At 36.1% G+C, this 15,346-nt stretch overlaps 1 protein-coding gene across 4 annotated transcripts; it reads left to right on the top strand.

The window, feature by feature from the left end:
- Positions 1–845: 845 nt before the first annotated feature.
- Positions 846–7,500, top strand: LOC118274542 (uncharacterized). Of its 4 annotated transcripts, none has more exons than XM_050696851.1 (3): positions 846–916; positions 4,778–5,036; positions 7,223–7,500. In XM_050696851.1, exons 2-3 carry the CDS (start codon positions 4,799–4,801, stop codon positions 7,381–7,383), a joined length of 399 nt encoding a protein of 132 aa, XP_050552808.1. In that variant the 5' UTR covers positions 846–916; positions 4,778–4,798; the 3' UTR covers positions 7,384–7,500. The 4 variants fall into 4 exon arrangements, with proteins under 4 accessions (XP_050552808.1, XP_050552809.1, XP_035447989.1 ...); XM_050696852.1 differs by lacking the exon at positions 846–916 and adding an exon at positions 1,100–1,237; XM_035592096.2 differs by lacking the exon at positions 846–916 and adding an exon at positions 1,558–1,815.
- The last annotated feature ends 7,846 nt before the right edge of the window (positions 7,501–15,346 follow it).

Raw genomic sequence — 15,346 nt, 5'->3', positions numbered from 1 at the left:
CGTAGGCACTGATACAATGTACCAAAGATGTTTATAATTAGAAATGACAATCAGCTGTAGATAGGATGACTACGTTTATTTTGAATAACTTTACGCAAAGTCACGGTATCACAAAAGAAGTGTTGTTAACTCCTAAGATACGACAATCGAGCCTTATCTCAACCATTCGAGTTTTAACTGCTTTCATCGAAATCAAGTGTTGTTGGTACTTACCAATACGTTTGAAACTTTCAAGTCTCCTTTACCATTTCCATTTGAGAGTTCCTTGGAAGCACGTTACTTCGGGCATCGCAAACAAGTTAGATTAGGTGTTATTTATTTCAGGGGTATTCCCGTGTAATTGACAAAAAGGAGATATAGAAAACTGTCTATTAGAATTTTAGAAATTAGAGCTTAAGAATACATTTTTCTTTTTTAGGCGGATATTCATCCAGTGGCTTCTGCCGCTTTGGGCGAGGTGAGATGGAGTGTCAGACTCTTACTGAATAAAAACCACCCCGTGCCTACTCCTTTTGTTCGAGCCGGAGCCCCGGTAAACCCGCTAGGTAGTCCGTAGTTCAAATAGGGGTTCAAATACCACACTTGTAACTTCTTTGGTTTTCTCATGGGCGACGCCAATTGCTCACCATCAGGTGATCTGTGCTCGTTTGCCGTCCTATGCTATAAAATATAAAAGAAAAAAATAGAGGCTTTTTGTTTGTAGATAAGGTTGAAAGTTCATTGATTCTCTCTATCTACCTACTTTAGTGTTGTGCCCGGCCTTGCCTGAGATTCACTCAGTCGTGTTTGTTACATGGACAGTTTAGGACACGATCTACAGAAAATTACGAATTTTTGTTTATCGGTGAACCGTTAAGTTTGACTTTGTTTACGTATTAGACCTAATAGTAGCTAAGCTACGCTATTACAGAAAAATGTAAGTAAAAAACTCTTTTAATAAGCTAATAATCGAAGTAAGTATTTTAATGTACTTACAGTGATTGCAATGGTGTGAAGCTAGGAGCAATTTCAGTCACATTTACAGAAAACGTAAACTCCGTGGAACACAGTCCGGAAAAATGAACTTAGGTTTTTTGTATATTTGAAAGGTCAACGTTTCGCCGCTATCTCGTCTAGTGATAAGTGATGATGCGGTCTACGATGGAGAACGTTAGGCCATGAGGAACCTATTCACTTGGGCTTTCAAGACTTCTATGTTATACTCATCAGGAAACACAGGCTCCGGCAAAGAATTAAGGTAAAAATTATGGTAAGCTTGCGATAACTTTCTCAGGCTTAGCGATGAATTCTTTAATTGTGTAAATGTTTAAAGCACTGTTACCTATTATTATTCTAAAGGAACGATCGTATTCTAACTAATTCCAAATCGAAATACAACACGGAAGACTATTCTACCATAATAGTAACTAGTTCCGATGTTTACCACACACTAACCAGACTCTGTTTACTGTTTACACTCCCGAATTTTACGGTACCTGTTGTCACATCCACATCACACACTAAAACTTAGATCATTATTCAAACAGCATTTTCATTGTTTTAGTTTTAACAATGTGTTAATGTTTGTCACATTTGTTCTTGGTAATGTCATAACCGGTGTTTAATTTCATAACAGTAGCTATTGTTTGTACAACAAACGGTGTGCGAGATTCAGAGGAATCCTCTTATGCTCGAGTCGGTCCTTCTTGCATAGTAGCGTGGTGTAGTGCCGGTGATACACATTACTAATTAATTGATCATAGTGTTCTGTGTTTATTTACCGTGATGGCGGTCTCTGAATGGACTGTGTTCGTGCTTCTTTTAACTATTATTAAGGTATTGTTTCTTTTTTCTATTTTAATAATGTCTTTTAAATCTTTAGTTATCCTAGTGTGAGGAGAAATGAGTGTTTCTCCATACGGGATTTTACATTACTGAAAATTACTTAACAGGATTCCTTAAGATTACGATTTATTCTTTGATCACTACATTTAATGGCCATAAGTCTTAATACCTCTTCTTTAGCACTACTGTTAATGGCACTAAAATAATTAGCCTTTGGTTTTTAACGGTTTGAAAAGGTCCTTGTTGTCTGTTTTATTGAGTTCTGATTCTTGATTTTTTAGAGGAGGATTTTGATAACGGTTTGTAACAATACAAATGTATTGCAATTTACCTATTACCTCTAAAACTTGTAGCAGTCTTTTAAGCTGTGTGACTCTTTCTGTACTCTTCGTAAGATCCGATTGAAGGACTATCTTACATATTTGATAGATGCCGAGGCGGTAGGGCTAGCTCGTTATGATGAACCTTAGCTTTTAAATCTTCTAACAGCTTACGACAACCCCCTTATTAAGAGGAAGATTGTTTTGTTGCGTGTCGTGTGTCGCACCTCTGTTGCGTGAGCATTTAGTTGCGGGCGGGTGGTGTTACACACCGCATGCTGAAAATACATCTACAAGCGGAATGAAAATTAAAAATTCTAGTATAACTAATTACAATCTACAAGTGGACTAGTCACGACCTGTCGATATTGTAGCAGTTTTTAGTAGTTTTCTATGTTCAGACCCCGAGTTTACTAACAATGCTAACTGCTTGTTTCAAAGCTTTTTAATCATCACACTAATATTATAAATGTCAAAGTTTGTTTGTTTGGATGTTTGTTCAATCACGCTGAAACTACTGAAAGGATTTTAAAGAAATTTGGTATACAGATAGGGTATGAACTGACTTGGGTGATAGGATATTTTTTATCCCACGGTAACGTGGGTGAAGCCACTGATAGAAAGTAGTATTTAATATTGACGAATGACGAACAGATAAGTAGGTACAAGTAGGTACACTACAATATGTTTTTAAATAGTGATGCGTTTACGTTATTCAAGAACGTTGGTTTAAAATTATGATAACATGTTGACCACTGTCCGCTTTGTATCCAGTTTGTGTGAGTTATTATGACGCGGGACTTAATAAAAATTATGCAAGTAATAGGTATTTTATGGTTGACATGGGATGTTATGAATGAGATAAGATAGCTACATGTTCCAAATATGTACCTACAACAAATGGGTACAATAGGCGCAATGTATTGGCTCTCTATTCCATTAAGAATTGGTTGAAACTTTTATAATCGTAAAAAATGGACATTTTAGCTGTTTTGACGCAGTATAAAGTGGCATTTATATTATTAGCAGAATGGACGGATAGGAATGATGGATCGGGCCTCCGGTAACCTTACTCATACGAAGAAACGCAGCGTAGACGTTGTTTCACGCTGGTTTTCTGTGCTGGCTCTACAAAAATTCCTACTTTTAACTCCATGAGATTCTACTTATGATCCTACTAATATAATAAACGCGAAAGTTTGTATGTTTGTTTGTGAATCCTTCACGTCAAAACGACTGAAGAAGTCGAGATGAAATTTGGAACAGGGCTAGATTATGATCTGAAATAACGCATAGGCTACTATTTATCCCACGGGAACGCTAGACGAAGTCTCTAGTAGACGATATACAGTTACCTAATAATATTATGCAGTTCTCACACGTCGTACTCTTGTATTATTACATAACTAATTAGTACTATGATTTAGTCATGTAATCAACGACAATGGACAATGAATATACAAACAATAATATTTGTATCATCATTGTTTACACTTCCTGCGTTTCAGGATATGTGAAGTCGCAATGTGTCAATGGAGTGCTCATCTATTCCGTTTACAGTTGGAATACAAAGAATTATCAGTATTTCTTTTGTTGTTATGACTAAATAACTACTTAATGGACAATAACATATAATAAATTTTTGAAAATTCCTAGTCAGACATAGCCAGCATCATACCTCCTAGTCGTATATTATAATGGAATGACACTTATTTATCTACTTTCTTTTTCTTCTTGATGGCAACTGAGTCTGCAATACAAAGTTGTCGACTATACTGCCAGTGTCGAAATTATTCGGCTTCTTTTACATTTTTCAAAAATTAAATGGTATGTCGTGTTATCCATGGTAATATATTAAGCTGAAGACTTTGTGTGTTTGTTTGAACGCACTAATATCCGAAACTACTGTTTGAATTGAATAATTTACTTTGTATGATAGTCTATCATCCATTTACCGAGGAAGACTATAGGCTGTAAAAAATCACGCTACGATCAATAAAAGCCGAGTCGAGAACAGCTATGAATACCTAATATAACTAGTCAACTAGTATTTAAAGAATATTTCATTCAGTCGAAGTAGAAGGAGGAATTTGATTGAATCAAATTCTTTGTTTAGATATTTCTAAATGGTTGATATTGCGCATTTAGTTAAACAATAAGCATGTTATTTTATTTATTCTGATGCAATGTTCTTTATTTGTCTGAAACTGGAGTGACGATCGGATGACTAGGTATTATATCTAGCTAGAGTACCTATTTGTTTCAAAATGACCAATTAATTTAAAAGTTTCATTATTCATTTATACTTTTGGCTGTAGTGCAGACTGTGAAAACTTTATAAGAGTAAAAACCTATTCATATTTGATTTTCGTGAAAGAAATCAGTTTTTTCTTCATACATTGGTTTTTATTATCTCGTTTTTCCCATCACCACCCATCACCATCCATCTTACTATCTTCTCGTTGAATTGAAATATTACCTATGTCTTTTTCTCATTATTTTATACGAATAGAGGTATTTCCAGTACTTTTATGCACATGCAAAAATGTATTACCGTACATGGTCAAGCCGTTTCGAAGTTTGGCGCAAACATATTTACAGATTCACTTATATTAGTATCTTAAATTTTCCAGTACACAATAGCAGAGCGTCAGATGTCGGAACGTCTAGAGTATTTGATGGAAGACCCTCCTCTGACGAGGTCTCTTGGGTTCGCGATACGGAAGAGGTTTGACAAGACCTTAGAAGATGCTCGTCTCAACCAGGAGTACATGTATAGATACCAGGAGATGCTGAAGGCTAGCCAGGAGTCGTTTGAGAACTTCGAGAGTCGCGATGAACGTAGACTGAGGAGAGTCGTTGGAGATCACAATTACCAAGTTATGAGAGAAGGTTTGTAGGATACTTATTGTACCTATATATTTTTCCATATTTTTATCTGTATGCTCTTTTTATGGATAGGCATCGCCAGCCAGTTACTGGACTAAAAACATTAACGATTAAAAGCCTTTTTTTAATGGGGGAAAATCATCCAATGACTTCTACCGCTTCTTGGGCTAGGCGAGAGGGAGTGTCAGACTCATACTGACTAAAAACTACCCCGTTCCTATTCCTGCTTTTCGAGCCGGAGCCCCGGTGAACCCGCTAGGTAGTCCGCAGCTCCGGATAACGTTTTTATTATTATATTGTTTTACTCCTAGTCATTACTAAATAGCAAAGCTCAGAACTGATACCCACATTCGTAAATGTTATGAAAGGAATGATAATGAAATAAATGAGGAAAATACAACGTAAATATGTACTGACAGGCTACTGGTAAAAACTGGTACATTACTGTATTGTATTTACATAAACACACGGGATATGTAAACATCGTGTTTGTCTGCAAGGCAACTCGCTAATAAGATTGTGGAATATTTGAAATAATTAAGTTACCTGCTCAAATAATGCTCTAGTGGAAAACTAGTATAAACCTACTTACGTAATAAATTGTTCGTGACAATATCATTAGGTAATATGGAAATATTGTTACTACTGGTAGAAGCCAGTAAACGCGCAGATGAATCACCTGATGGTAAGGAATTGCCGCAGCCCATGGACACTCGAAACACAACAAGTGCGTTGCTGGCCTTGTGGGTTAGAAATTTACGGGGAATCGGGGATTATTATGTTTATATTTTATGTTTATTCAATTAATTTGATATTTAAGTGACTGCAACTGCTGACCAAGGACTTACCATGAGGCAATCTATCCCCTTTTTCCTTAAAAGCAATGTTTCGGATTCGATCCTCGGACAGGGAAAATATTATTGGGGTTTTTTTACAAATTTATTTTATAATGGGTCCGATATTGTACATACGTCTGTGTTTCTGGTATCTGGTTATTTACAAAATTACTATGAGCATGCATTCCCAACTTCTGTGTCTAATAGTAAACGCGATGCTGTATAATGAGATATAGGTCAGTGACTGTTTACGTTCCCACACTAGTACACTACCACATTGTGTGCACGAGCCTATTCTCCTATTCTCCAAAACAATGATTTGACCGATATAGGTAAATCTAGGAAATTAACACAAAGCCGCGTAATGACGACAGTGTAGAATACATTTTGTTACTATTTCAGCAGTTCCAAAACATCGTCGTTATAATATTATAATAATTAAATTGTCTAGCATCTGACTAGTGCTGAAAATCAGCGCATTTTAGCTGAGCACTGGCCTTTTTGTTGGTCTGGCCGTGTTGACGATTTATTTATTTTGGTTTTACCTATATTATTTTTTGTAATGACACAAATAAACTGTTATTCTTTAAGTTAACATACAGGTAACATAAGGGTGCTTATACACGGCCATAATTAAAATCATAACATTATAGATTGAGGTTGATTTATGATAATCGTTCTATTGGGTTTCTGTCAAAAATCTATATCCATCTCAGGGTTTTAGGGTCCGTCCGTTCACACAGACCGGCTCGGAGAGCATCGGCGCGCATTTTTCTTTACACACAGACCGGGTCGTATATTCTTGGAGTCGAGTCGGTCGCAGCGGAGCCGCCAACTATTTCACACAGACCGGCTGGAAGCGGATGCGCTCGGAGCCGATCAGATGCGAGAGCAACAAAGAACACGCAATCGGAGCCGATTGGCTGCTCAAACGCACAAATCGTATCGTTTAGGCTTGGAGTCGGTCGCAGCGGAATCGCCAACTATTTCACATACACCGGCTGGAAGCGGATGCGCTCGGAGCCGATAGGCTGCACGAGCGAGAAAGAGCACGCGATCGGAGCCGATCAGCTCCGTTTATTATTTCACACCAAGCGCCGTCAAGCATTTTTAAACAAAAAATCAGTGCACATTAAAAATATACCTTACCTTAATACAAATACAACTTAAATCTCTATTTTCAACGTGACAAAAATTTGCTCTCCTCTCCGAGCCGGTCTGTGTGAACGGACCCTTAAACAGGGATTGGTTGACGCACCGTGTTGCAGTGTTTTATTTTACACGTTGTCCCGCTTTTCTTCACCAAGTATAAATAAAATTTGATTACCAATAATGTATTTCCTTGTATTCCAGCAGGAGTACTCGACCGTCGCCGCAACGCTCCTCGCTTCCAGTCGGCCATAGGCAGGCGACGGGCGCGCACGCAGGCCCTGAGGCGGCAGAAACTGAACAGCCAGAGTCTCAGGAGTCATCTGCAACATTCTCGACAAACCACCGCCGATTATACCGAATAATTCATTGCCTTCCTAGTCAATAGAACATTTCATAAGACTTGTATATTAAATAGACTACAAAATATATAAAAATGCATTCATAGGGACACGACAGATAGCAGAAAGCGACTTAGTTTTATACTAGGTAACGAATGTACTTAGTTATAGTCACCTCTCGTTAATTCGAAACTCTTCAAACATTTCGAATTATTGAATGTTCGAATTATGAAATGATTCGGAATTTGAATTTGCCTCATAATGTCGGCACTGACAACCTCAGCAAGTTCTGAGATATTTCTTTCTGCAACTTCGAATTGTCGAGAGTTTGATGCCGATAAGTGCCGATAAGTTCGAATTAACGAGTCATTTTTTTTTGTAACAAAAAATCGAAAGTTTGAATTAACGAGAGTCAACTGTATATTTATTTAGAGTAAGACTGAGCAATATTTGTGTTTTAATAAAAACAATCAGGCTGTTATTTTTATTAGTAGTTTTACTGCTTGCCTATAAATATTCTACTTGTTTCAAGGGATTTTTTGTGAGTTCAGAAGAATGTTTAATACATTCATCATTTATTTTTTTGTTTATTTCATAAGTGGGTATTTACTTTTGTGATATATTATTATGTAAAAATATAGATTTAGTTTTAGTTAAGAAATAGGAGAATAAATATAAATGTACTTAATTTGGTGTAGAAAATATTATACATGTATAAAGAGGGGTTGATCTGTGATTAATTTTAAGAAAACCGAGATTATTTTGATCCTATATCTAATTTCCTTGTTCCATGAATCGTGAGTCAATAATAGTTATATCAAGAAGGATCTTATGTCAAAAAGGATCATGACAATGTCTACGTGATTTTTGGGATTAACTGCCAATTTCAATAACCGATCTCAATCCAAAATCTTTAGATTAAGATCGATTAGATCTATAGAGTTTCTGTTAAAAATGAAAATCAATCCAAAGATTTTAGATTAAGATCGGTTATTGAAATTCGCAGTTAGATAAACTTTAAAATTAGTCTTTCTTCTACGGCTAATAGGGATAAAATGTTTGGTCACACATACATGTATCATTTATTAAATTGTTTAGAATGTGTGAATTTTTATTTTATTATCTGGCTGACTGGTTAACTGGCTTGTCTGGATTGATAGACCCTGTATGAAATTAAATCATTTCAATTATGATAAAAAACATGTTATAAAGCCTTTATAATTCGAAATCTGCTGTGCATATTTTCATTTACTTTGATTTGGTTCTACCCTATGTGTTCCTTTTTATGGTATAAGCTTGTAAACGAGCAGACGGATCACCTGATGATAAGCAATCGTTGCCGCCCATGAACACCTGAAACACCAGAAGCGTTACAAGTGCGTTGCAGCCTTTTGGGGTTAGGAATTTGAGGATTGTTGGGGAATCGGGGATTGGGAAGGTTTGGGTATGTAACACGAGTAACAAGTAATTGGGCAAACAACAAGTAATTGAGCTTCCTATCATGCAAACAATAAAAATAACTTTAATAATAGATCTGAGTAACTTTATGAGTTATGCAAATCGATTGCTTTTACAATTCATTAGGCGTTTATAACATTAACCGATACTATAAAATTAACTTTTTTTATGTTAAATGGGCCAACGTTTGGCCGCTATCTCGCGTGATTGTAAGTGATGATGCGGTCTACGATGGAGCAAGTCTACTCATAAGCAACCTATTCACTCGGGCTTTGAAGACACTCAGGTTATACCGATCAGGAAACTTGCCTTAAAAAAGCTGAAACTTGTCCGGAATAAGCAGTGAGCCCATGATTTTTATTTAGTGTAAAAAGAGGGCCTAAAATAATACCTTGAGATACACCTGCTTTAAAATTTAATGAAACATCTTGATCTGAAAGCAGTTTATCATTTCAATTGCGCCTACACATTTTAAATACTCTTTATATATTATGTGTAGTAGTTGAATACGTGTGAATAATAATTTTTATCAGGCGTCAGGTGCTTTATATTGGTCATTAGCTTAGGATGAAACCAAAAAGAAAAAAATAATTAGTAGTGTTTTCTATTTAAATATATTTAATTTTCTTTTATTTGGTAGATAACAATTGATGCAAAATATAATACTTATTGTACAAGCAACGTTATATGAACTTTAAAATAACAATTTAAAGGCGTATTAATTTACTTTTTTCTTTCTAGTTAAACTGACATTCTGTGTATTTCAGAAAGTGATTTTTTAATTGAACTAGCAGTGTAAAAGTAAGACTACAAAGTCCTACTCTTGTGCAATGTTTAAAAAAATACATTGATAAGCTCGGGCACGATAACTCTTGTTTTGATCGTTTCTTATGAGTAGGTAATGTGCGAAATTAGTGACCAAACATAATTGAAGATTTCTACCTACTACGTAGAAGTAGAATAGTAGTAGTAATAGTAGATACTTTACAGCTCCGATTTAAGTTCCTAGGAATTGAAATCGGAGCTACCCTAAAGGAAAACCCCATTAGGACCATGATAGAAGTCATGCAAATCTATGAAGTTGTATTAAAATGTATAAAAGAAACTGTTATTGACAATACTTACAAAAAGAGTTTTAAAAGTTTAATATAATGGTCCGAGATCCCAGAGCTGTCAGACATATGTTATTTTTACAAGCATTTAACCTTCGGCTTACAGTAGTCTTGTATATACTTTTTAATGTCTGAATGTTTGTAAAGCTGGCCGAGTGACACCAGCGCAGGTACCAGGTGAGAAAGGTAACTAAAAATTAGACTAACTTAACTTATTTTTTTATGTCTGATTTTTATATATGTTTTGTAGAATATTAATCTGAAATCATATTAAAAAAATCAGACACTTTCCATGGACCAAAACTTTTGTCAGACGCTTTAAAGCTGTAAGAAAAATAAATGAACTTAATTTATTTTTTAATGTCTGATTTTTTTATATGCTATTAAGATAACTATTACAATGTCATATTTAATTAGTCAGACAAATTGCATGGACCAAACTTCCCCTAAATACCAAAATTACTCAACCATGTGTATGAACGCGAGAGCACTATGCACATGCGCTTCAGACCGAGTGAGACATCCATGGTAACTCGGTTCCCGTTCTTAAACTCACAATCTATTACTGTAGGTACTACTGCACATGTATGTGTATATACTATGTGCACACTTTTTAGGGTTCCGTAGCCAAATGGCGAAAAACAGAACCACAATTAAGGTTCTGTAGTCTATCTTCCAATCGTTTGGCAGATAGACACTTCCAAAGTGGAAAAATGAGTGCCTCCCTCTAACTTTATTAATAAGAGAGTTAGAAATCTAAAAAAAACATATGCTGTATATTTCAATGGAAATTTTACACGAAAATTGGTTTTAACGAGATATCATTATTAGTTTTTAAGAAATATGCACCTCTGCCTACCCCTTCGTGGATTAAGGGCGTGACGATATGTATGTATATGTATGTATTTTTAAGAAATAATACATTTTCAAAAAACGCAAATAAAACTTTGTCGTTCATACAAATACTAAGCAAGTTATTTTATAACTTTTTTATTATGTAATCTTCCTGCTGCTACGGAACCCTTCATGGGCGAGTCCGACTCGCTAATTTGCTTTCTGGTTTGCAATTTATTATATTGATTGTTCAATTTGTTTAATGTTTATCTTTTTGTTTTTACAGAACATGCTGCTAGCAACAATAACACATCAGATGGTGATGAGGATGATGACTTGGATGAACGCGATATACTAAATGATGAAAATTATAATTCTAATTACTTTGATGATGATGAAGATGATTAAAATCAACTAAATGATTTATATTTAAAACAATTTTAAGTAACTCTGACAATAACATCTTATAAATATCTATTGGATCCAAATACGGCGAGGCCTATGATAATTTTCAGATTTTCGAAAAATTTCTCAGTAGTAGCACAGAGTCTGGAATTGTGTCCAGTATATGGCAATAGGCTCACCCCCTATTATATGGGACTTATAACACAAATGGTGAAAAGTGGGTGTACATTGTACAGCGGCATTACGTGCCGTAATGTGCACCTCTGCCTACCCCTTCGGGGATAAAAGGCGTGACGTTGTGTGTGTGTGTATATATAAAATAAATGTTATTTTCTTTAAAAGACAGCTGCTCAGAAATAGTTTGTTTTTGCCTGTTTATGCAATTTTTTTTTGCTGATGTTGACATTTTCCTGCACTGTAGAAGGCTACAGTTTTATTATTAGTAATAGATAAAATAAATGTTATTTTCTTTAAAAGACAGCTGCTCAGAAATGATTTGTTTTTGCCTGTTTATGCATTTTTTTTTAATAAATAATTGTTTTTTAAATTATATTTTTTTCTTTATCTATAAATATTCATATTAAACGTAGTAAGCTTTTTTAAAATATTAAGATATTTTAGTCTGAAGCGCATGTGCATAGTGCTCTCGCGTTCATACACATGGTTGAGTAATTTTGGTATTTAGGGGAAGTTTGGTCCATGCAATTTGTCTGACTAATTAAATATGACATTGTAATAGTTATCTTAATAGCATATAAAAAAATCAGACATTAAAAAATAAATTAAGTTCATTTATTTTTCTTGCAGCTTTAAAGCGTCTGACAAAAGTTTTGGTCCATGGAAAGTGTCTGATTTTTTTAATATGATTTCAGATTAATATTCTACAAAACATATATAAAAATCAGACATAAAAAAATAAGTTAAGTTAGTCTAATTTTTAGTCACCTTTCTCACCTGGTACCTGCGCAGGTGTCACTCGGCCAGCTTTACAAACATTCAGACATTAAAAAGTATATACAAGACTACTGTAAGCCGAAGGTTAAATGCTTGTAAAAATAACATATGTCTGACAGCTCTGGGATCTCGCTCTATAATATTTATTCCCAATAAAAAAGAAAATTTAATATAGTTGACAATATTAAAAAATACTTGAATAAACAGTTGAGTTTAAAAGTTCCAAGTCCAAGAATTCAAAGACTATTCCCAATGAGTAATAATATACAATATACATTGATAAACCTCTTAACTTAATAAAATCATGACACGAGTTCTGTATGATAAGCAAATTGCTAAAAAACGTTTATTTGATAAGAATTTAATAATAGTAGCTAATACAATTACGTAAGCAAAACCTAAAAGTAGTCCAAAAAATTCGGAAAAATACAGGATCGATGGGAAATTTCGTAAAAACCTTATCGTGATATTTACATTTTGGGTAGGAGATGTAGGTTTTAAGAAAACCGCAGAAAACCTGAGGAACAAGGGGATTAAATCTACGATGGAAAGTGATTTGATGTATTACTTAAGTCGGCATTTTATTACTTTTATCTTGCTGTAGGTGTATACTGTATTGGCACAAAAATACTCAATGATTACGATTTATTCTAGGTCGTTGGAGTTTATCAGCTGACGTTGTCATAATAAGAATACTTTCTCCATAAACCTCAGTTTCAAACTATACCATCCGATGCCAAGTTTTTGTAAGAGCTTATCGTGAAAAACTGCACCCAAGTCCATTTAATAGTTTAGGAATTATGGGAGAAAATGTGTTGGAACAAAATTGGGGATTATTTGATTGTGGCAAGATAATACAGCGTTATAAAGCAAACATTACTTGTAATCTTGATTCATATCAGTATAGACAAGTTGTTGACTGCTGATAAAACGTTTCATTTAGATGATACATTGGAACCTTTTCCGAGTTTACATTGTATTCACTCTGTTGTGAACTATTTCCATTGCACTGTCTAATAATAATAAAACAAATTGGCACAATTCCAAGCCACCCCGTCTACAACTTACTAAGTATGATGTGTTACATGTAGGGTAAACAATATTTAACAGTACTACAAGAATAATTTATGAATTTATTGATTGATAGCTATGTTATTATTATTACAAAGTTCTCAGATAGATCTTTGTATTATCATAAAGTATCATTAACCTTTGCACCATGTAAACAATTTCCATACCCTGTCATCATCCCTATTATTATTCGTCGGCTTGTGAGAGGGGAAGAGAACACTTTGACTTCTTGGTGCCATATCTGTTAATATCAGTGGTAGTGTGGTTAGCAGAGTAGCCATAAGAACTTAATCCAATTCCCCCCTTCTCAATCCCCGATTCCCCAAAACCCTTAAATTCCTAACCCCCAAAAGGCCGGCAACGCACATGTAACGCCTTTGGTGTTTCAAGCGTACATGGGCGGCGGCGATTGCTTACTATCAGGTGATCTGTTCCATAAAGACAAAGAAGATCATTGGAAAATAATTATACATCGTCTAGATACCTAGTGTTCCGAGTGATTTGTTCATGATCTCACTAATAAACAATCGTTTATCCTGGACCTATGTGTGCCTGCATAATGTATTTGTAGGTATTTGCATTCGGGATCTCCCCGCGTCAATTGATGACTCTGTTATAGTGGCGTTTGTACGTTTCCATTTAGTTGCATCAACATTGGTAAGTATTTTTGATAGAAAGCTCACGTTCCAAATATGGAGATTATGTTTGACCTTATGAAGAGGAGACTCATTGTGCAGTTGTTGATAGTAATAATGAAGACAATGACAGAAATCTACAGCAGATAGGGAATATAGAAAAGTATAATATTTTTGCAAAAACCACTGAGTTATTAGTTAAAGAATAGGTCAGTGTTTGAGGCGGCGTGTCGGGAAGCAGCACCGAGTGGAGCGTATGTGCACCTCGCCTGCCTCGAGCCGGCGGCCGTTCGGAGCGCGCTGACTTGTTTGCTGCCTAAGCGCTCAGTGGGTCCGGACGGTATTCCGCCCTTCATTTTGAGGGATTGCCGCATGGTGCTAATAAAACCTTTGTTGCACATATTTAACATCTGCTTATCGGATGCATACTTTCCAAGTCGTTGGAAACTTACGCGGGTGGTCCCCATACCGAAGGGTCAAGGTGGCACGGATGTCAGTAACTTCAGGCCAATCGCGGTACTGAGCGCGCCAGCTAAAGTATTCGAGATGGCTGTTCACAATTGCCTTTACACACAGTTGGGTCCTTATTTGTCTGATACGCAGCACGGCTTCCGTCCTGGACGCGGTGCAGCGGGGAACTTGGTTCAACTGATGACACAGTTGGTACCAGCTGTCGACGCTGGTCATCAGGTGGATGTGGCCTATCTTGACTTTAAGAAGGCGTTCGACACGGTCGACCATGACGTACTATTATCGAAGCTGGCAGGTATGGGTTGCACACTTCACACAGTAAAGTTCTTCGCCAGTTATCTTCGAGATAGGCGTCAGTATGTGGACTGTGGCGGATACTTCTCGGATCCATACTGCACCAGATCGGGCGTCAGTCAAGGTACAAATTTAGGACCCTTGCTATTCATTATTGTGGTAAATGATATATCAGAGGTAGTTAGCTCCAAATGCTTGCTATTTGCTGACGACCTTAAGTTATCTACAGTTATAAAAGACACTGAGGATTGTGACAGGCTGCAGCACGACTTGGAGAGGGTCACTGAATGGAGTCACTCCAATAAGCTATACTTCAATGTATCAAAGTGCTCAGTGCTTTCATTCACACGCACACGAAGCCCACACCACTACCAGTACATCATGGACGGAGAGCCGCTGCGGCGTGTCACGGAGGTAAAGGATCTAGGCATTACTTTCACCAGTGATCTACAGTTTCGTAAACACGTGGTACGAGTCTGTAAAAAGGCATACAGGAATCTGGGATTTTTGCTGCGTCTGGCAAATGACTTCACGAACATCCGTGCATTGAGGGCTTTGTACGAGGCTCTTGTGAGGAGTCATCTCGAATATAATGCGGCCGTCTGGAGCCCGAGTGAATTAAAATACAAGACCATGCTAGAACGGATACAGAACAAGTACATCCGATTTATGTATTTAAAATTATATGGAAGATACCCGGTATACCCCTTACTGTATCCTACCTTGTTCTGTCTCGGAATGGTGGGCTACTAT

Source organism: Spodoptera frugiperda, chromosome 11 (genome assembly GCF_023101765.2).
Source record: "Spodoptera frugiperda isolate SF20-4 chromosome 11, AGI-APGP_CSIRO_Sfru_2.0, whole genome shotgun sequence".
Classification (NCBI taxonomy): Eukaryota; Metazoa; Arthropoda; class Insecta; order Lepidoptera; family Noctuidae; genus Spodoptera; species Spodoptera frugiperda.
The sequence above is the reverse complement of the archived record's forward strand: the minus strand, read 5'-3'. Positions and strand labels throughout refer to the sequence as shown.